Source organism: Oncorhynchus gorbuscha, linkage group LG25 (assembly GCF_021184085.1).
Source record: "Oncorhynchus gorbuscha isolate QuinsamMale2020 ecotype Even-year linkage group LG25, OgorEven_v1.0, whole genome shotgun sequence".
NCBI lineage: Eukaryota > Metazoa > Chordata > Actinopteri > Salmoniformes > Salmonidae > Oncorhynchus > Oncorhynchus gorbuscha.
The window spans coordinates 28,478,647-28,501,146 of record NC_060197.1 but is presented as its reverse complement, the minus strand read 5'-3'; the positions used below and the strand labels follow the sequence as shown (position 1 = coordinate 28,501,146).

At 49.4% G+C, this 22,500-nt stretch overlaps 1 protein-coding gene across 2 annotated transcripts in view; it reads left to right on the top strand.

Moving 5' to 3' along the window:
• dnah2 (dynein, axonemal, heavy chain 2) overlaps positions 1–22,500 on the top strand; it is a 253,765-nt gene that overhangs the window by 157,007 nt on the left and 74,258 nt on the right. For both annotated transcript variants that reach the window (XM_046327988.1, XM_046327989.1), the window contains exons 43-51: positions 1,985–2,102; positions 7,505–7,641; positions 7,867–8,004; positions 8,671–8,829; positions 18,617–18,769; positions 18,998–19,089; positions 19,349–19,547; positions 21,864–22,088; positions 22,464–22,500. The exon at positions 22,464–22,500 is cut by the window's right edge and continues 68 nt beyond it. In XM_046327988.1, coding sequence (XP_046183944.1) covers positions 1,985–2,102; positions 7,505–7,641; positions 7,867–8,004; positions 8,671–8,829; positions 18,617–18,769; positions 18,998–19,089; positions 19,349–19,547; positions 21,864–22,088; positions 22,464–22,500 — 1,258 coding nt within the window. The remainder of the gene's footprint in view (positions 1–1,984; positions 2,103–7,504; positions 7,642–7,866; positions 8,005–8,670; positions 8,830–18,616; positions 18,770–18,997; positions 19,090–19,348; positions 19,548–21,863; positions 22,089–22,463) is intronic.

The window sequence follows — 22,500 nt, the reverse complement described above, 5'->3', positions numbered from 1 at the left end:
CCTGCTCTGTCTACCCTACCTCCACTCACCTGCTCTGTCTACCCTACCATCACTCACCTTCTCTGTCTACCCTACCATCACTCACATGCTCTGTCTACCCTACCTCTACTCACCTGCTCTGTCTACCCTACCATCACTCACCTACTCTGTCTACCCTACCATCACTCACCTGCTCTGTCTACCCTACCATCACTCACCTGCTCTGACTACCCTACCATCACTCACCTGCTCTGTCTACCCTACCTCCACTCACCTGCCCTATCTACCCGACTTCCACTCAACGTGCCCTGTCTACCCTACCTCCACTCACCTGCTCTGTCTACCCTACCATCACTCACCTGCTCTGTCTACCCTACCATCACTCACCTGCTCTGTCTACCCTACCATCACTCACCTGCTCTGTCTACCCTACCATCACTCACCTGCTCTGTCTACCCTACCATCACTCACCTGCTCTGTCTACCCTACCATCACTCACCTGCTCTGTCTACCCTACCATCACTCACCTGCTCTGTCTACCCTACCATCACTCACCTGCTCTGTCTACCCTACCATCACTCACCTGCTCTGTCTACCATACCATCACTCACCTGCTCTGTCTACCCTACCATCACTCACCTGCTCTGTCTACCCTACCATCACTCACCTGCTCTGTCTACCCTACCATCACTCACCTGCTCTGTCTACCATACCATCACTCACCTGCTCTGTCTACCCTACCATCACTCACCTGCTCTGTCTACCCTACCATCACTCACCTGCTCTGTCTACCCTACCTGTCTAAGCTGCCTCATTAGTTACTGTTTTTTTCATGTTCTCTTGCGTAATTCAACAGGTGTGACAATAGCAAGGTGTCAGAGTCGTGTGTATAGGTGTCACAGGAGAATCAAACAGAGTGTAATGGAGTTATTTAATAACGATAAACGAAACAGACTCCAAACACTAAATGTAGACAATAAACAAAGTGGGTACGAGGACCCGTCGCACACCAATACAAACAAAAACATAACACTGAATAACAAACAATCTCTGACAAAGACATGAGGGGGAACAGAGGGTTAAATACACAACAGGTAATGAATTGGATTGAAACCAGGTGTGTAGAAAGACAAGACAAAACCAATGGAAAATTAAAAAGGGATCAATGATGGCTAGAAGACCGGTGACGTCGACCCCCGAGCACTGCCCGAAAATGGAGAGGTTTCGACTTCGGCCGAAGTCGTGACACAAGGTCCCCTGGAATGTAAACTCAACAGGCTTGGCTCTAGATGACACCTATATAAACACACTTCACATTGTTTGGGAAATCAGACATAATATCACTATGATCCAAGTGAATCCAACTGTATTCAATAATTATTTTTTTTTTTCAATTCCCCATAAAATGAACACCCATCAAAATAAAGTTCTCTTTCTCTGTTTGTGGTGATGTAAGTGTCGAGACGGTGCGTTAAATCCCAGACAAGGCTTTAGCGTTCTTATAGACTCAACAGAAAGACCATTCCGTTGAGCCCATTCCGGCCGTTTACCGGGGTGTGTTTGACAGGTCATTACAAACGTCTCCGCGGTCGTAAAGTTAACGGGGCAAAAACAACAGGCGCAAGCGGGAGTATGAAAGAATCGCAGGAGTAAAATGAAAGCAGTCAATCTAAGTGACGAGTGGATTTTGCGCCCCCTCAAACACAGGAAGTAGATGGTTGAAAACGACAAATCCTCAGGTGTGCGGGGCACGTTGCTGTTCTATGCAGCCACGCGATATCAACATGTCCCCTCTCTCTCTGTCTGCCCGTGCCTTTCTCTTGTCATGTCCTAACCCCTCCTTCCTTGTCCACTTTTAGGGCAAATCTAAAATGACAACCGTTTCCCCTTAAGTTAATGCATTAAATGGAGAATAGAGACTTATTTGAGACTTATTTATGCTCTCACTGATTGACCTCTTCACCCTTGACCTTTGCCTGTTGACCTGTGTGTGCCCACCATGCAGGAATGCCCTCTGAACCCCAAGGCGGTGAGCCTCGGGGAGCTGTATGGTGAATACGACCTGTCCACCAACGAGTGGACCGACGGGGTGCTCTCCTCCCTCATGAGAGGGGCCTGCGCAGGTACTGGACATTCATTATACAGATAGCAGACCTGGGTTCGAAAATCATTTCAAATACTTTAGCTGTGGTTGATTGATCTTGCCTGGCGCAATGGAACCAATAGTCAAGTCCCAGGAGTGCGAGCCTCGCCCATCTGGCACCCATGGCAGGATAAAGCAAAGTATTTGAAAGGATTCGAATAGTGTTTGAACCCCGATATTGGATTTCTATTAGAGTAAACCAGAGACTGTCCTCAATGTCACTGATTGTCCACCAGACTTCCACTCACATGTTGTTGTTCCAGGTCTGAATCAGGTCCTGATTAGAGGGGAAGGATGAAAGCCAACAGTGGTTGGAATTGAATAGCCCTGGCGCTGTAGGCTTAGGTTGGGGAGAATATAGAGAGACACCAACGTATGTGGGAGAACGAGAGCCCAGGGCACTTTTAACATCTAGAGCAGGGAGGGCAGCTGGCGACCCGCATGCCGAATGACCCCCCCTTTTGTACCAATTTCGCCCTTCCAAAGAAACTGTGTTACTGAGAGTTACAATAACATAATACACAAGGTGCAATTTTAAAATGTGGTTGTGCGTCAGCAGTCACTCAATTAGCCCATGTCTATAAAACATTTGTAGACCGGTAAGTTAGTCTAGCGTCCAGCTATCTGAACTTGTAGTAAGCATGGTCGATTTACCGACCAGTTGTAGTATAAAACATTTCAAACTGCCTCCACTCTATGGCAAAATGTGTAGAATTGCAGGACATTAGCTGTAAAACTGCTCATTTTCCTCTCCGTGTCACAGCAAAATGAGTAGAAAGTCATGAAATGAGTTCTAAAATTGCTAAGTCTTCTCTCTGGCCCATGGCAGGAAGTGTAGAATTACAGCAAACTTACTGTAAAACTGCAACATTTTCTCTGCATCCATGGCAAAATTGCAGGAAATGAGCTTTAAAACGCTTAGTTTTCCTCAGAGGGTGGGGTTGGAGGGAATAGATATGAGTATGCAGACCCACGAGCCACTGTGGCCCTTCGTGATGAGTTCAGTTTTTTTGTAGACCCCCACCCCCATCAAAGTTTCCCATCCCTGAGAGAGAGAGAGAGAGAGAGAGAGAGAGAGAGAGAGAGAGAGAGAGAGAGAGAGAGAGAGAGAGAGAGAGAGAGAGAGAGAGAGAGAGAGAGAGATAGAGAGAGGGAGAGAGAGAGAGAGAGAGAGAGAGAGAGAGAGAGAGAGAGAGAGAGAGAGAGAGAGAGAGAGAGAGAGAGAGAGAGAGAGAGAGAGAGAGAGAGAGAGATGTCATGTGGCCTGAAATTGAAAGTGAGGTATGTGTGCTGTATCACTCCCTAGTCCTTGGTTCCTCTGGTAATCTAAATCTTGAGAGAGAGAGAGATCATGGCATAGAAAACAACCTGCAACAAAGAGGTAGAGAGAGAGAAATCCTTTTCTCATACTGCTGCATCCTGCCCATCAAAATCACCCCGGCAGCCCTCCACTCTGGACTCCTGCCTTCTCTCTCTCTCTGCTCTCTTTATCCCTCCATGTCGCCAGCCATTACAGAGAGCTGTTACCTTCTCCTTTCCATTCTCAGCGCCTCTCCTCCTTTCGGTCGCTCCTATCTCCTCTCCTCTCTTCTCCTACCCCCTCATCTTCCCCTCCTTTCCTCTCCTCCGTCTCCTCTCCTCTCCTCTCCTCTCCTCTCCTCTCCTCTCCTCTCCTCTCCTCTCCTCTCCTCTCCTCTCCAGTCCTGTAGCAACACAGCAGAAGACAGCAGAAGACAGACACTACTCTCCCTCTCTCTATCCCTCTCTCTCTCTCTCTCTCTCTCTCTACCTCTCTCTCTCTCTTCCTCTCTCTCTCTCTCTTTCTCTCTCTTCCTCTCTCTCGCTCTCTTTCTCTCTCTCTCTCTACCTCTCTCTCTCTCTACCTCTCTCTCTCTCTTCCTCTCTCTCTCTCTCTACCTCTCTCTCTCTACCCCCTCTCTCTCTCTCTCTCTTCCTCTCTCTCTCTCTCTCTCTCTCTCTCTCTCTCTCTCTCTCTCTACATCTCTCTCTCTCTCTACCTCTCTCTCTCTCTCTCTCTCTCTCTCTCTCTCTCTCTCTCTCTCTCTCTCTCCTCTCTCTCTCTCTCTCTCTCTCTCTCTCTCTCTCTCTCTACCTCTCTCTCTCTACTACTCTCTCTCACTCTCTTCCTCTCTCTCTCTCTACCTCTCTCTCTCTCTCTACCTCTCTCTCTCTCTCTCTCTCTCTCTCTCTCTCTCTCTCTCTCTCTCTCTCTCTCTCTCTCTCTCTCTCTCTCTCTCTCTCTCTCTCTCTCTCTCTCTCTCTCTCTCTCTCTCTCTCTCTCTCTCTCTCTCTCTCTCTCTCTCTCTCTCTCTCTCTCTCTCTCTCTCTCTCTCTCTCTCTCTCTCTCTCTCTCTCTCTCTCTCTCTCTCTCTCTCTCTCTCTCTCTCTCTCTCTCTCTCTCTCTCTCTCTCTCTCTCTCTCACCAGCTCTGCAGTCCCTCTGCTCCACAGTGCTGCTCACTGGAGATACAGGAGGGAGTAGGCACTCAAGGCCAAACTCCAGGCCTCGTTCAACACACACACATACCGCTGGCACACGCCTCTGTCCCAGTAGAACACACACTCACAAGCATGTTCAAACAAGTGCCGTACACACAAACACACGTTTGCACACACACTCACACCAGGAATCCACTAAGAGGGAAAGTGTTTGTTTGCCCTATTTTTGTATTTCTTCATTAATCACACAAACGAGTCCACCATTCTTTCATCAGTTCACCATGGCACACCCACCATTTTGTCACCAAGCGTTTCAATAGGATTAAATGTCACACTGTGTTCTTTCTGTGTTCGCCAAACCCAGTTCTCTTCCCCTGTGGGTCCAGCCCACACTCACTCTGTCCTTCTATGTGTACTGGAGGGGTTTATCTGGTCCCTGTCCCTGCTGATTCTCTCTACTCTCTCCCTCTCTCTCTCTCTACTCTCTCCCCCTCTCTCTCACTCTCTCCCTCTCTCTCTCTCTACTCTCTCCCCCTCTCTCTCTCTCTCTCTCTCTACTCTCCCCCTCTCTCTCTACTCTCTCCCCCTCTCTACTCTCTCTCTCTACTCTCTCCCCCTCTCTCTACTCTCTCCATCTCGCTCTCTCTCGGTCTCTCTCTCTCTACTCTCTACTCTCTCTCTACTCTCTCCCCATCTCTACTCTCTCCCCTTCTCTCTATCTCTCTCTCTCTACTCTCTCCCTCTCTCTCTCTACTCTCCCCTCTCTACTCTCTCCCTATCTCTCTACTCTCTCCCTCTCTCTCGCTCTCTCTTCTCACTCCCTCTCTCTCTCTCTCTCTAACTCTCTCCCTCTCTCTCTCTCTACTCTCTCCCTCCCTCTCTCTCTACTCTCTCCCTCCCTCTCTCTCTCTCTACTACTCTCTTCCCCTCTCTCTACTCTCTCCCTCTCTCTCTTTCTCTCCCTCTCTCTCTTTCTCTCTACTCTCCCCCTCTCTACTCTCTCCCTCTCTCTCTAATAATAATAATACTCTCTCCCTCTCTCTCTACTCGCTCCCTCTCTCTCTCTCTACTCTCTCCCTCTCTCTCTCTCTACTCGCTCCCTCTCTCTCTCTACTCTCTCCCCCTCTCTCTCTCTACTCTCCCTCTTTCTCTACCTTTTCCCTCTCTCTCTCTTCTCTTTCCCCCTCTCTCCCTACTCTCTCCCTCTCTCTCTCACTCTCTACTCTCTCCCCCTCTCTCTCTCTACTCTCTCTCTCCTTCTCTGTCTCCCTTCACTCTCTCTCTCTCCCTTCTCTTTTTTTACCTCTTTTTCTCCCCAATTTCATGTTATCCAATTGGAAGTTAGAGTCTTGTCTCATCTCTGCAACTCCCTTACAGACTCAGGAGAGGTGAATGTCGAGAGCCGTGCGTCCTCCGAAACACAACCCAACCAAGCCACACTGCTTCTTTACACAATGCCCACTTAACCCGGAAGCCAGCCGCACCACTGTGTCAGAGAAACACTGTACACCTAGCGACCTGGTCATAGTGCACAACGCCAGGCCCGCCACAGGAGTCGCTAGTGCGGGATGGGACAAGGACATCCCTGCAGGCCAAACCTTCCCCTAACCCGGACGACACTGGGCCAGTTGTGCGCCTCTCCGTGTGTCTCCCGGTCGCGGCCGGCTCTCGACAGAGCCTGGACTCGAACCAGGATCTCTAGTGGCACAGCAGCGCCTTAGACCACTGCGCCACTCTTTTGTGTTTATCAATCAGGATGTGCAGTTCAGTTCTCTCCATCCCATCTGCTGTTTGTTTATGTTCTCTCCCTCCTCTTTTTCTGTCCCTCCCTCCCTTTATGAAGTGAAGAATCAGCCCAGAGGACATGTGGCAGTTTGCTCTGCTGTCTGTGTTTGTGTTTGTGTGACAGGTTTGATGATGGTGGTGTGTGGTTAAGTGGGGCTGCTGTGTGTCTCTCTCTCTCTGTCTCCCATATCAAGAGTGTTGAACCAGATGGTTGTTTACAGGGGTTTGGTGAATGAGTCGCATATGGCAGAGTAGATAAAAAGGGGGCTGCGTTTTCAAACTCAAAAGTAGACCGCCCTCAGCCCTAAACCCTCAGCCCTTGAATGCCGTCTTACATCGTCACGTCCGAGTGTACCTTAAATGTCTCTTGCCCAAGCGAGGGAGAGTGATGATCGGAGAGGCAACGTCCTCGGTGGACATCTAGTTGAGGTTAAAAACAGCCAACCTAATGCTATGAATGTACCTAGCCAGCTAACGTAGCTATCTGGCACTCCTGTCAGGTAGCTAGCTACAGTAACCTATAGCTGGATAGCTAGTTTTCTAATTTAGTCATCTATTCCAATTTAGTCATCCAATTTAGTCATCCATTTCAGAATTCCCCCAAAATATGTTTAGGAATCGAGCTACGTTTTATAAGCTCCTCACTACGAGACGAAAGCCATTTTGCCAACGCTAAAGTCAATATTGTCTATATATTTGTAAAAAAAATTAGCAAGCAAGCTTCATAATTTTGTCTGACATGCCAAAAGTGCAGCCGTGTAGATTGAATTTGACACTTCGCGGCCACTAAGAGTTTGAGACGTGACTACAGTTTGCATTGAATGGTGGGTCATATTAACCCCATAAGTGATCAAAGGTCTTCATTCACTCCCTCGAGTTAAATCGAGAGCCGAGGGGGGCAACGTTACTGAATTGGACCTCCACTTAAGATGGCAATCAAACTGCATCCGGTTTCGACGGGGAGTTCCCCTTGGGGAAGTGACTAGGGGCGAGGGTAAAAATAATCAGTCTATGAGATTGACGATGACACAGTTTGTGTTGTGATTTGCGTGTGTATGTCTACGTACGTGCATGCGTGTGTGTCTGCCCCACTCTTAACCTTGTCCCCCTCCCTCCTTCCCACTGCCCCTGGGCCCAGATGAGAAGCCTGATGAGAAGTGGATCATTTTTGACGGCCCGGTGGACACTCTGTGGATCGAGAGCATGAACTCTGTCATGGACGACAACAAGGTTCTCACTCTCATCAACGGAGAGAGAATCTCCATGCCAGAACAGGTGACATGCAAGCGCCCACATGCGCGCGCGCGCACACACACACACACACACACACACACACACACACACACACACACACACACACACACACACACACACACACACACACACACACACACACACACACACACACACACACACACACACAGACACGTCTGCATTCAAAATGATATACTACAAATAGTACAGTATATAGTATCATCTTATTTTGTATTGTGTGTGTAGGTGTCTCTGTTGTTTGAGTGTGAGGACCTGTCCCAGGCTTCCCCAGCCACCGTTTCTCGCTGTGGGATGGTCTACAACGACTGCTCAGACCTGGGCTGGAAGCCCTACGTCCAGTCCTGGATGGACAAACGACAGAAGGTAACAGGCTAGCTGCACCACAGGTTTAACCTACTATATGAAGGTGCCCTGATTTATTAACCCTTTATATTCTCTTTCCTCTCTCCTCTCTCTCTCTCTTCCTTGCCCCCGTCGGTCTCCCCCCTCACCTCTCTCCCTCTCCCTCCCTCCTTTCCTTCTGTCTCCTCTCCTTCCCTCTCTCCCCTTTTTGCCTCTTTTGCTTACACTCTCTCCCCCTTCTTTCTCTTCTCTCCCCCTCCCTCTCCCCCCTCCCTCTCCCCCTTCTTTCCCTTCTCTTCCCCTCTCTCCCCTCCCTCTCCCCCTTCTTTCCCTTCTCTTCCTCTCTCCCCCCCTCCCTCTCCCCCTTCTTTCCCTTCTCTTCCCCTCTCCCCCCTCCCTCTCCCCCTTCTTTCCCTTCTCTTCCCCTCTTCCCCCTCCCTCTCCCCCTTCTTTCCCTTCTCTTCCTCTCTCCCCCTCCCTCTCCCCCTTCTTTCCCTTCTCTTCCCCTCTCCCCCCCCCCTCTCCCCCTTCTTTCCCATCTCTTCCTCTCTCCCCCCTCCCTCTCCCCCTTCTTTCTCTTCTCTTCCCCTCTCCCCATCCCTCTCTCTCCCCTCCCTCTCCCCTTCTTTCCCTTCTCTTCCCCTCTCCCCCTCCCCTCTCTCTCTGCCTCCCTCCATCTCCCTGCAGGTTGAAGTGGACTACCTGAAGCGGTTGTTTGATAGGTACATAGAGAAGACCATAGCGTTCAAGAGGCGCAGCTGTAAGGAGCTGGTGGCCATCACCGATCTCAATGGAGTCTCCTCCCTCTGCCGCCTCTACGACTCACTGGCCACACCCGACAACGGGGTATGTACCATGGCAACCAACAGAAACAGTCTGGCAACACTAACTAATCAATTAATACTGGCAGATTTCTCTCCCTTAAGTTGACATGTGAAACGAACTGTTTATCTCACTGCCTCATTGAAGCACTATACACGCAAAACAAATGCTGGGTTAAAAACAACCCAATTTAGGTTATTTAGTACCCAGCACTGGGTAAGTATTGGACAGAACACACCCTCGTGTAACAGTATAACTTTAGACCGTCCCCTCGCCCATACCCGGGCGTGAACCAGGGACCCTCTGCACACATCAACAACAGTCACCCACGAAGCATCGCTACCCATCGCTCCACAAAAGCCGCGGCCCTTGCAGAGCAAGGGGAACTACTACTTCAAGATCTCAGAGCAGGTGACGTCACCGATTGAAACGCTTTTTAGCGCGTACCACCGCTAACTAAGCTAGCCGTTTCACATCCGTTACACTTGGATATTTTGACTCGACCGAGGCAACTGCGGAGGTCTCAGCCGGCTCATCAGGCTCTCACGCCTCAGCTGGTTCAGGTTTCTGCGCCTCAGTGGAGGAGACCGGTCCGCTCCGGGTCCCCAGGATCGTCCCTTTGATTGGTGTCCTGTGGCTGGAGCCCGAACGTGCCGGGGAGGCGGTACCATCAAGTATGCTCTCTCTCCAGCGCTGTAGGTGACAGGTTTCCCGCACCTCAGCAGAGGTGACCGGTCCGCTCCTGATCCCCGGGATCCTCATTTTGGTCGACGTCCTGCGACTGGAGCCGCGTGTCGGGGAGGGGGTACTGTCACATGTGCTCCCTGTCCGGCCTCTAGGTCAGCAGGCTGGTCGTTATGGCGCACACCTGTCACCATCGTTACGAGCACCTGCGCTGTAGGTCGCAGGTGCTCCTTCCTTCCATTAGACTCACCTGGGCTCTGTCACCTGCTTGACTACCTGCTCTATACAGTTGAAGTGGGAAGTTTACATACACTAAGGTTGGAGTCATTAAAACTTGTTTTTCAACAACTCCACAAATTTCTTGTTAACAAACTATAGTGTTGGCAAGTCGGTTAGGACATCTACATCAAATCAAATCCAATTTTATTTGTCACATACACATGGTTGGCAGATGTTAATGCGAGAGTAGCGAAATGCTTGTGCTTCTAGTTCCGACAATGCAGTAATAACCAACAAGTAATCTAACTAACAATTCCAAAACTACTGTCTTATACACACAAGTGTAGGGGGATAAAGAATATGTACATAAAGATATATGAATGAGTGATGGTACAGAGCAGCATAGGCAAGATACAGTAGATGGTATCGAGTACAGTATATACATATGAGATGAGTATGTAAACAAAGTGGCATAGTTAAAGTGGCTAGTGATACATGTATTACATAAAGATGCAGTAGATGATATAGAGTACAGTATATACATATTGTCATGTTTGTCATTTATTATCATGTCTTGTCCCTGTGCTCCCCATGCTATTCGTTTCCCTCTGCTGGTCTTATTTGGTTCTTTCCCTCCTTCTATCCCTCTCTCTCCCCCTCCCTCTCTCACTCTCTCGCTCTCTCTTCTCTCTATCGTTCCGTCCCTGCTCCCAGCTGTTCCTATTCCCCTAATCATCATTTAGTCTTCCCACACCTGTTCCCGATCCTTTCCCCTGATTAGAGTCCCTATTTATTCCTTTGTGATCCGTTCCTGTCCCGTCGGTTCCTTGTATTGTATTCACCATGCTGTGATTGCGTTTCGCCCTGTCCTGTCGTGTTTTTGCCGTGATTGTGTATCGCCCTGTCCTGTCGTGTTTTTTGCCTTCATCAGATGCTGCGTGTGAGCAGGTGTCTCTGTCGGCTACGGCCTGCGCCTACCCGAAGCGACCTGCAGTCTGTGGCCGCTTCTCCAGTTGTTTCCCCTCTACAAGTCTAGAGGATTTCTGTTATTCCGTTTTGGACTTAAATAAACTCTGTTTCTGTTAAGTCGCTTTTGGGTCCTCTTTCACCTGCATGACAGAAGGAACCGACCAAGGAATGGACCCAGCGACTTCAGACGCTCGTTACACTGCCGTCGAGATCCAAGGAGCCATGCTCGGCAGACACGAGCAGGAATTGTCTGCTGCTCGCCATGCCGTGGAGAACCTGGCTGCTCAGGTTTCCGACCTCTCTGGACAGTTCCAGAGTCTACGTCTCGTGCCACCTGTTACTTCCTGGCCTGCCGAGCCTCCAGAACCTAGGGTTAATAACCCACCTTGCTACTCCGGGCAGCCCACTGAGTGCCGCTCCTTTCTCACGCAGTGTGAGATTGTGTTCTCTCTCCAACCCAACACATACTCTAGAGAGAGCTCGGGTTGCTTACGTCATTTCACTCCTTACTGGCCGGGCTCGAGAATGGGGCACAGCTATCTGGGAGGCAAGGGCTGATTGCTCTAACAAATTCCAGAACTTTAAAGAGGAGATGATTCGGGTTTTTGACCGTTCAGTTTTTGGTGGGGAGGCTTCTAGGGCCCTGGCTTCCTTATGCCAAGGTGAACGGTCCATAACGGATTATTCCATTGAGTTTCGCACTCTTGCTGCCTCTAGTGAGTGGAACGAGCCGGCGCTGCTCGCTCGTTTTCTGGAGGGACTCCACGCAGTGGTTAAGGATGAGATTCTCTCCCGGGAGGTTCCATCAGATGTGGATTCTTTGATTGCTCTCGCCATCCGCATAGAACGACGGGTAGATCTTCGTCACCGGGCTCGTGGAAGAGAGCTCGCATCAACGGTGTTTCCCTGCTCCGCATCGCAACCATCTCCCCTCTCTGGCTTTGAGACTGAGCCCATGCAGCTGGGAGGGATTCGCATCTCGAATAAGGAGAGGGAACGGAGGATCACCAACCGCCTGTGCCTCTATTGCGGAGTTGCTGGACATTTTGTTAATTCATGTCCAGTAAGAGGCCAGAGCCCATCAGTAAGCGGAGGGCTACTGGTGAGCGCTACTACTCAGGTCCCTTCATCTAGATCTTGTACTACTATGTCGGTCCATCTACGCTGGACCGGTTCGGGTGCTACATGCAGTGCTTTGATTGACTCTGGGGCTGAGGGTTGTTTCATGGACGAAGCATGGGTTCGGAAACATAGCATTCCTTTCAGACCGTTAGACAGGCCTACGCCCATGTTTGCCTTAGATGGTAGTCATCTTCCCAGTATCAAATTTGAGACACTACCTTTAACTCTCACAGTATCTGGTAACCACAGTGAGACTATTTCTTTTTGATTTTCCGTTCACCGTTTACACCTGTTGTTTTGGGTCATCCCTGGCTAGTATGTCATAATCCTTCTATTAATTGGTCTAGTAATTCTATCCTATCCTGGAACGTTTCTTGTCATGTGAAGTGTTTAATGTCTGCCATCCCTCCCGTTTCTTCTGTCCCTACTTCTCAGGAGGAACCTGGCGATTTGACAGGAGTGCCGGAGGAATATCATGATCTGCGCACGGTCTTCAGTCGGTCCCGAGCCAACTCCCTTCCTCCTCACCGGTCGTATGATTGTAGTATTGATCTCCTTCCGGGGACCACTCCTCCTCGAGGTAGACTATACTCTCTGTCGGCTCCCGAACGTAAGGCTCTCGAGGATTATTTGTCTGTGTCTCTTGACGCCGGTACCATAGTGCCTTCTTCTTCTCCGGCCGGGGCGGGGTTCTTTTTGTTAAAAAGAAGGACGGTACTCTGCGCCCCTGCGTGGATTATCGAGGCTGAATGACATAACGGTTAAGAATCGTTATCCGCTTCCCCTTATGTCATCAGCCTTCGAGATTCTGCAGGGAGCCAGGTGCTTTACTAAGTTGGACCTTCGTAACGCTTACCATCTCGTGCGCATCAGAGAGGGGGACGAGTGGAAAACGGCGTTTAACACTCCGTTAGGGCATTTTGAGTACCGGGTTCTGCCGTTCGGTCTCGCCAATGCGCCAGCTGTTTTTCAGGCATTAGTTAATGATGTTCTGAGAGACATGCTGAACATTTTTGTTTTTGTCTATCTTGACGATATCCTGATTTTTTTCTCCGTCACTCGAGATTCATGTTCAGCACGTTCGACGTGTTCTACAGCGCCTTTTAGAGAATTGTCTCTACGTAAAGGCTGAGAAGTGCTCTTTTCATGTCTCCTCCGTTACTTTTCTCGGTTCCGTTATTTCCGCTGAAGGCATTCAGATGGATTCCGCTAAGGTCCAAGCTGTCAGTGATTGGTCCGTTCCGTGTCTCCCAGGTCGTCAATCCTGTCGCTGTGCGACTGCTTCTTCCGCGACATCTTCGTCGCGTCCATCCTGTCTTCCATGTCTCCTGTGTTAAGCCCTTTCTTCGCACCCCCGTTCGTCTTCCCTCCCCCCCTCCCGTCCTTGTCGAGAGCGCACCTATTTACAAGGTACATAAGATTATGGACATGCGTTCTCGGGGACGGGGTCACCAATACCTAGTGGATTGGGAGGGTTACGGTCCTGAGGAGAGGAGTTGGGTTCCGTCTCGGGACGTGCTGGACCGTTCACTCATCGATGATTTCCTCCGTTGCCGCCAGGATTCCTCCTCGAGTGCGCCAGGAGGCGCTCGGTGAGTGGGGGGGTACTGTCATGTTTGTCATTTATTATCATGTCTTGTCCCTGTGCTCCCCATGCTATTCGTTTCCCTCTGCTGGTCTTATTTGGTTCTTTCCCTCCTTCTATCCCTCTCTCTCCCCTCCCTCTCTCACTCTCTCGCTCTCTCTTCTCTCTATCGTTCCGTCCCTGCTCCCAGCTGTTCCTATTCCCCTAATCATCATTTAGTCTTCCCACACCTGTTCCCGATCCTTTCCCCTGATTAGAGTCCCTATTTATTCCTTTGTGATCCGTTCCTGTCCCGTCGGTTCCTTGTATTGTATTCACCATGCTGTGATTGCGTTTCGCCCTGTCCTGTCGTGTTTTTGCCGTGATTGTGTATCGCCCTGTCCTGTCGTGTTTTTTGCCTTCATCAGATGCTGCGTGTGAGCAGGTGTCTCTGTCGGCTACGGCCTGCGCCTACCCGAAGCGACCTGCAGTCTGTGGCCGCTTCTCCAGTTGTTTCCCCTCTACAAGTCTAGAGGATTTCTGTTATTCCGTTTTGGACTTAAATAAACTCTGTTTCTGTTAAGTCGCTTTTGGGTCCTCTTTCACCTGCATGACACATATGAGATGAGTATGTAAACAAAGTGGCATAGTTAAAGTGGCTAGTGATACATGTATTACATAAAGATGCAGTAGATGATATAGAGTACAGTATATACGTATACATATGAGATGAATAATGTAGGGTATGTAAACATTATATTAGGTAGCATTGTTTAAAGTGGCTAGTGATATATTTTACATAATTTCCCATCAATTCCCATTATTAAAGTGGCTGGAGTTGAGTCAGTGTGTTGGCAGCAGCCACTCAATGTTAGTGGTGGCTGTTTAAACAGTCTGATGGCCTTGAGATAGAAGCTATTTTTCAGTCTCTCGGTCCCAGCTTTGATGCACCTGTACTGACCTCGCCTTCTGGATGATAGCGGAGTGAACAGGCAGTGGCTCGGGTGGTTGTTGTCCTTGATGATCTTTATGGCCTTCCTGTGACATCGGGTGGTGTAGGTGTCCTGGAGGGCAGGTAGTTTGCCCCCGGTGATGCGTTGTGCAGACCTCACTACCCTCTGGAGAGTCTTACGGTTGTGGGCGGAGCAGTTGCCGTACCAGGCGGTGATGCATCCCGCCAGGATGCTCTCGATTTTGCATCTGTAGAAGTTTGTGAGTGCTTTTGGTGACAAGCCAAATTTCTTCAGCCTCCTGAGGTTGAAGAGGCACTGCTGCGCCTTCTTCACGATGCTGTCTGTGTGGGTGGACCAATTCAGTTTGTCTGTGATGTGTATGCTGAGGAACTTAAAACTTGCTACCCTCTCCACTACTGTTCCATCAATGTGGATGGGGGGTGTTCCCTCTGCTGTTTCCTGAAGTCCACAATCATCTCCTTAGTTTTGTTGACGTTGAGTGTGAGGTTATTTTCCTGACACCACACTCCGAAGGCCCTCACCTCCTCCCTGTAGGTAATCAAGCCTACCACTGTTGTGTCGTCCGCAAACTTGATGATTGTGCATGACTCAAGTAATTTTTCCAACAATTGTTTACAGACAGATTATTTCAGTTATATAATTCACTGTATCACAATTCCAGTGGGTCAGAAGTTTACATACACTAAGTTGACTGTGCCTTTAAACAGCTTGGAAAATCCCAGAAAATGATGTCATGGCTTTAGAAGCTTCTGATAGGCTAATTGACATCATTTGAGCCAATTGGAGGTGTACCTGTAGATGTATTTCAAGGCCTACTTTCAAACTCAGTGCCTCTTTGCTTGACATCATGGGGAAATCAAAATCAAAAATAATCTAATCAGCCAAAACCTCAGAAAAAATATTGTAGACCTCAACAAGTCTGGTTCCTCCTTGGGAGCAATTTACAACACCTGAAGGTACCACGTTCATCTGTACAATAGTATGCAACAATAGTATGCAAGTATAAACACCATGGGACCACGCAGCCGTCATACTGCTCAGGAAGGAGACGTGTTCTGTCTCCTAGAGATGAACGTACTTTGGTGCGAAAAGTGCAAATCAATCCCAGAACACCAGCAAAGTACCTTATGAAGATGCTGGAGGAAACAGGTACAAAAGTATGAATAGTAAAACGAGTCCTACATCGACATAACCTGAAAGGCCGCTCAACAAGGAAGATGCCACTGCTCCAGAACCGCCATGAAAAAGCCAGACTACGGTTTGCAACTGCACATGGGGACAAAGATTGTACTTTTTGGAGAAATGTCCTCTGGTCTGATGAACCAAAAATATCATTTTTTGGCCATAATGACCATCGTTATGTTTGGAGGAAAAAGGGGAGGCTTGCAAGCCGAAGAACACATCCCAACCGTGAAGCATGGGGGTGGCAGCATCATGTTGCGGGGGTGGCAGCATCATGTTGCGGGGGTGCTTTGCTGCAGGAGGAACTGTTGCACCTCACAAAATAGATGGCATCATGTGAAAGAAAATTATGTTAATATATTGAATATATTTGACATCAGTTAAAGCTTGGTCGCAAATGCTCTTCCAAATGGACAATGACCCCAAGCATACTTCCAAAGTTGTGGCAAAATGGCTTAAGGACAACAAAGTCAATGTATTGGAGTGGCCATCACAAAGCCCTGACCTCAATCCTATAGAACACTTGTGGGCAGAACTGAAAAAGCATGTGCAAGCAAGGAGGCCTACAAACCTGACTCAGTTACACCAGCTCTGTCAGGAGGAATAGGACAAAATGACCAATCCTACCAAATACTAATTGAGTGTATGTAATCTTCTGACCCACTGGGATTATGATGAAAGAAATAAAAGCTGAAATAAATTAAATCATTCTCTCAACTATCATTCTGACATTTCACATTCTTAAAATAATGTGGTAATCATAACTGACCTAAGACAGGGAATTTTTACAAGTGTTAAATGTCAGAAATTGTGAATAACAGAGTTTAAATATATTTGGCTATGGTGTATTTAAACTTCCAACTTCAACTGTTTATGTCACTCCCTTTGGTTCCTTCCCGAGGCGTATTGTTCCTGTTTCTGTGTCATGTCTGTGTGCTGTTCGTGTTTACTTGTTTAGTATTATGTTACGTTTATTTATTAAAATACTCCCTCCCTGAACATGCTTCCCGACTCTCAGCACACATCGTCACACAAACCATCTCAATTTGGTTGAGGTCGGGGATTGTGGAGGCCAGGTCATCTGATGCAGCACTCCCATCATTCTCCTTTTTGGTCAAATAGTCCTTACACAGCCTGGAGGTGTGTTGGGTCATTGTCCTGTTGAAAAACAAATCATAGTCTCACTAAGGGCAGACCAGATGTGATGGCGAATCGCTGCAGAATGCTGTGGTAGCCATGCTGGCTAAGTGTGCCTTGATTTCTAAATAAATCACAGACAGTGTCACCAGCAAAGCACCCCCACACCATAACTCCTCCTTCTCCATGCTTCACGGTGGGAACCACACATGCATCATCGTTCACTTCCTCTGCGTCTCACAAAGACACAGTGGTTGAAACCAAAAATCTCAAATGTGGACTCATCAGATGTGGACTCATCAGACCAAAGGACAGATTTTCACCGGACACTTAGTCCATTGCTCATGTTTTTTGGGCCAAGCAAGTCTCTTCTTCTCATTGGTGTCCTTTAGTTGTGGTGTATTTGCAGCTGACCCTGAAGGCCTGATTCAGACGGTCTCCTCTGAACAGTTGATGTTGAGATGTGTCTGATACTTGAACTGTGTGAAGCATTTATTTGGGCTGCAATCTGCGGTGCAGTTATTCTTTTATTGTACATTTTTTATTTACCCCAATTTCATGGTATCGAATTGGTAGTTACGGTCCCATCGCTACAACTCCCGTGCAGGAGAGGCGAAGGTCGAGAGCCGTGCGTCCTCCGCAACACGACCCAGGCAAGAAGCCGCACTGCTTCTTGACACAATGCCCACTTAACCCGGAAGCCAAATAGGTGCCAGTACTCAATTTGGGTGCCGGTACTATTTATATTTAGCTGCCTGAGCTCCACAGTACTTTTGAGCTAATATTCTATGAGGAGCTCAAGCAGGAGAACATTTGAGGTGCCTGTACTGAGCTCCTGCCCAAGTCAAGCACTGCCGCTGGGTCATATCTCAATAACCCAGCATCAATAACCCAGCATCAATGACCCAGCATCAATAACCCAGCACCCAGCATCACTGACCCAGCACCCAGCATCAATCACCCAGCATCACTAACCCAGCACCCAGTATCACTGACCCAGCATCAATAACCCAGCACCCAGCATCACTGACCCAGCATCAATAACCCAGCATCAATAACCCAGCACCCAGCATCGATGACCCAGTACCCAGCATCAATAACCCAGCATCAATTATCCAGCACCAATAACCCAGTACCCAGCATCAATGACCCAGTACCCAGCATCAATATCCCAGCATCAATAACCCAGCACCCAGCATCACTGACCCAGCACCCAGCATCACTGACCCAGCACCCAGCATCAATAACCCAGCACCCAGCATCAATAACCCAGCATCGATGACCCAGCACCCAGCATCAATGACCCAGCACCCAGCATCAATTACCCAGCACCCCGCATCAATAACCCAGCATCAATGACCCAGCACCCAGCATCAATAACCCAGCAGTTTTGAAAGAGAACAACACAACTGAATGACCCAACACCTGCAACCCAGGAGTTCGGTCAACCAAACGACCCAACATTTTGTAGAGTATGTGTATTCCTTGTATGGTTCAATACAGACTCTCTCTCTCTCTCTCTCTCTCTCTCTCTCTCTCTCTCTCTCTCTCTCTCTCTCTCTCTCTCTCTCTCTCTCTCTCTCTCTCTATTACCCTCCCTGTCTCTCTCTCTCTCTCTCTCTCTCTGTCTCTGTCTCTGTCTCTGTCTCTGTCTCTCTCTCTCTATTCCCCTCCCTCTCTCTCTCTATTCCCCTCCCTCTCTCTCTCTCTCTCTCTCTCTCTCTCTCTCTCTCTCTCTCTCTCTCTCTCTCTCTCTCTCTCCCTCTCTTTCTCTCTCTCTCTCTCTCTCTCTCTCTCTCTCTCTCTCTCTCTCTCTCTCTCTCTCTCTCTCTCTCTCTCTATTACCCTCCCTGTCTCTCTCTCTCTCTCTCTCTCTCTCTCTCTCTCTCTCTCTCTCTCTCTCTCTCTCTCTCTCTCTCTCTCTCTCTCTCTCTTTCTCCCTCCCTGTCTCTCCACCCAGGTGAACCCCTCTGACTCTGACCACTACGGTCGTATGGTTGAGTTGTGGTTCATCTTCAGTCTCATCTGGTCCATCTGTGCCTCGGTCGACGAGGGCGGTCGTAAGACGATCGACAACTTCCTCAGGGAGATGGAGGGTACCTTCCCCAATAAGGTGGGGGCATGAAGACACACACATGCAATCTTCATTTTATTAACGTATGTTTCTAACATATTTCTCTCAATCATTTATGTTTTTGTAGTACAGTATTTTATGCACATTTCAAACACATGTTTGAAATCCATTTCTAGGTTTATATTACCATACAGTATATTGACTGTATTTATGCACAGATGTTGAACTGTGTCACTGATGTCTTGTTTTTCCATTTGTCCCTTCCAGGACACCATCTATGAGTATTATGTGGACACGAAGAACAAGACCTGGGCCTCCTTTGAGGACAAGCTGCTCAAGGGCTGGCGCTACCCCGCCAAGTGAGTATGTGTGTGTGTTCGTGTGTGTGTGTGTGCGTGTCCGTGTGTGTGTGTGTGTGTGTGTGTCCGTATCCGTGTGTGTGTGCGCGTGTGCGCTCCCTGGTCTGGCTGTGGTATTGTAAAGCGGTGTGTTTGATTTTATTCTGTTGTTTATCTGTCCTCTCTATCTCTTCTCTCAATATCATCCATCCATCTTGTCACCTTACCCAACCTCCGTTCATCTCTTTCCATCCCATCCTTCCCTCTCCCCCTCCCCCAGTGCTCCGTTCTACAAGATCATGGTTCCCACGGTGGACACGGTGCGTTACAACTTCCTGGTGCGTGCTCTGGTGACGGGGCAGTACCCGGTGTTGATGACGGGTCCGGTGGGCACGGGGAAGACCTCGGTGGCACAGAGTGTTCTGCAGGGACTGGACTCCTCCAAGTGGGCGGTCCTCACTGTCAACATGTCCTCACAGGTGAGACAGGACCGACAAACCTCGAAACAACCTTCCTGGAACCTTCCATCAAACCCCAAACCACCTAGCTGTGACATATCAGTAACTTCACAGTAACCGCCCTGCCAACCTTCATGTAACCTTCCACCAAACGAGCACAACCTTCCACCAACCTCTCAGCTTCCTCCAACCACAGTCTTCTCACGCTAAGTTCTATATAATGGGACATGTTACACTATTTATGCCAAACAAAATGTACAATGTCTATTATTAAGATTTCACTGTAGATCCTACATTGCACTGTTCATGTGAGGCTTAGATATTGTAACGCCATAATCTCCAGCTAGAAATACTTTGGACCAGCCGCCACAGCTTCCAGAGGCAGAGTAGGGGGTAATAAACTATGATTAAAGTGAGTGCAGGTGTGTGTGTGTGTGTGTGTGTGTGTGTTGGTTTGCTACACCGGGTTGAACAGCCTTCACTTCAGCTCAGGTTCCTACCATTTCAGAGTACACGGCTCTCACTCACTCGCAAGGCGCTGAAATTAGCTGAGTCACGTGCGTCGGGCTGCACGGCCCACGGCCCACCAACCCTGATGCACACACACACACACACACACACACACACACACACACACACACACACACACACACACACACACACACACACACACACACACACACACACACACACACACACACACACACACACACACACACACACACCCAAACACTCATTACATTACAGGAGGTTGTGTGATGGAAGTCCTCATAAAAGCCGCACCACCATTATCATTATCCATCACATCCAACCATTATCATTAACATCACCTGGATAACTTGGGAAGGGGGGGGGGCGGTAAAGTTGGAGAGAGAGACCATCAACTCTGTGTCCGTCGGTCCATCCATCTACTGTTCACTCTGTGAACCCCTCTGTGAACCCCTCTGTGAACCCCTCTGTGAACTCCTCTGTGAACCCCTCTGTGAACCCCTCTGTGAACCCCTCTGTGAACCCCTATGTGAACCCCTATGTGAACTCCTCTGTGAACCCCTATGTGAACTCCTCTGTGAACTCCTCTGTGAACTCCTCTGTGAACTCCTCTGTGAACCCCTCTGTGAACCCCTCTGTGAACCCCTCTGTGAACCCCTCTGTGAACCCCTCTGTGAACCCCTCTGTGAACTCCTCTGTGAACCCCTCTGTGAACCCCTCTGTGAACTCCTCTGTGAACTCCTCTGTGAACCCCTCTGTGAACCCCTCTGTGAACCCCTCTGTGGCTCGGTCAGTCTTCTGCTGTTCCCTTTTCACTAATGTAAACCTCTTTTACTCTGGATAATACTTCTCTTCCTGTAGCTACCTTATCCCTTGTACCCTTTATAAACCCTCTCTCTATCGCTCTCCCTCACACACACCCGACCGGCCCCTCTCTCTATCGCTCTCCCTCACACACACCCGACCGGCCCTCTCTCTATCGCTCTCCCTCACACACACCCGACCAGCCCCTCTCTCTATCGCTCTCCCTCACACACACCCGACCGGCCCCTCTCTCTATCGCTCTCCCTCACACACACCCGACCAGCCCCTCTCTCTATCGCTCTCCCTCACACACACCCGACCGGCCCCTCTCTCTATCGCTCTCCCTCACACACACCCGACCGGCCCCTCTATCGCTCTCCCTCACACACACCCGACCAGCCCCTCTCTCTATCGCTCTCCCTCACACACACCCGACCGGCCCCTCTCTCTATCGCTCTCCCTCACACACACCCGACCGGCCCCTCTCTCTATCGCTTTCTCTCACACACACCCGACCAGCCCCTCTCTCTATCGCTCTCCCTCACACACACACCGACCGGCCCCTCTCTCTATCGCTTTCTCTCACACACACCCGACCGGCCCCTCTCTCTATCGCTTTCTCTCACACACACCCGACCGGCCCCTCTCTCTATCGCCTTCTCTCACACACACCCAACCGGCCCCTCTCTCTATCGCTTTCTCTCACACACACCCGACCGGCCCCTCTCTCTATCGCTTTCTCTCACACATACCCGACCGGCCCCTCTCTATCGCTTTCTCTCACACACACCCGACCGGCCCCTCTCTCTATCGCTTTCTCTCACACACACCCGACCGGCCCCTCTCTCTATCGCTCTCACTCACTCTCTCACACACACACACACACACACACACACACACACACACACACACACACACACACACACACACACACACACACACACACACACACACACACACACACACACACACACACACACACACACACACACACAGTCCCCCTCTGTCTCCCCATCTAACCAGTCCCCCCACCCCCCTGTTCAGACCACGTCCAACAACGTACAGGCCATCATTGAGAGTCGTGTGGAGAAGAGGACTAAAGGTGTGTATGTGCCTGTGGGCGGTAAGCGCATGCTGGCCTTCCTGGACGACCTGAACATGCCGGCCAACGACGACTTTGGCTCCCAGCCTCCGCTGGAGCTGCTCCGCCTCTGGATCGACTACGGCTTCTGGTACGACCGGCAGAAACAGACCCTCAAGTGTGTCAAGGTGAGATGAGGGGGGGTACGACAAGCCGTGTGTGGGGGGACTCGTTATTACTAAGAACTTAGTTCCCTCTCCTTAGGTATCTATTTTTAGGTATTTTGTTTTCGGACAGTTGTGTGTGTGTTGAATTAATCTTTCGGTTCATGTGTGTGCTGCACGTGTTCATACATTCTATGCAGACTGCCTGTGTGAATTTGTTTGTGCTGAATGGGCTGTTTTAACCCGTGTGTGTGTGTGTGTGTGTGTGTGTGTGTGTGTGTGTGTGTGTGTGTGTGTGTGTGTGTGTGTGTGTGTGTGTGTGTGTGTGTGTGTGTGTGTGTGTGTGTGTGTGTGTGTGTGTGTGTGTGTGTGTGTGTGTGTGTGTGTGTGTGTGTACAGGACATGTTCCTGCTGGCGTCTATGGGTCCACCCGGTG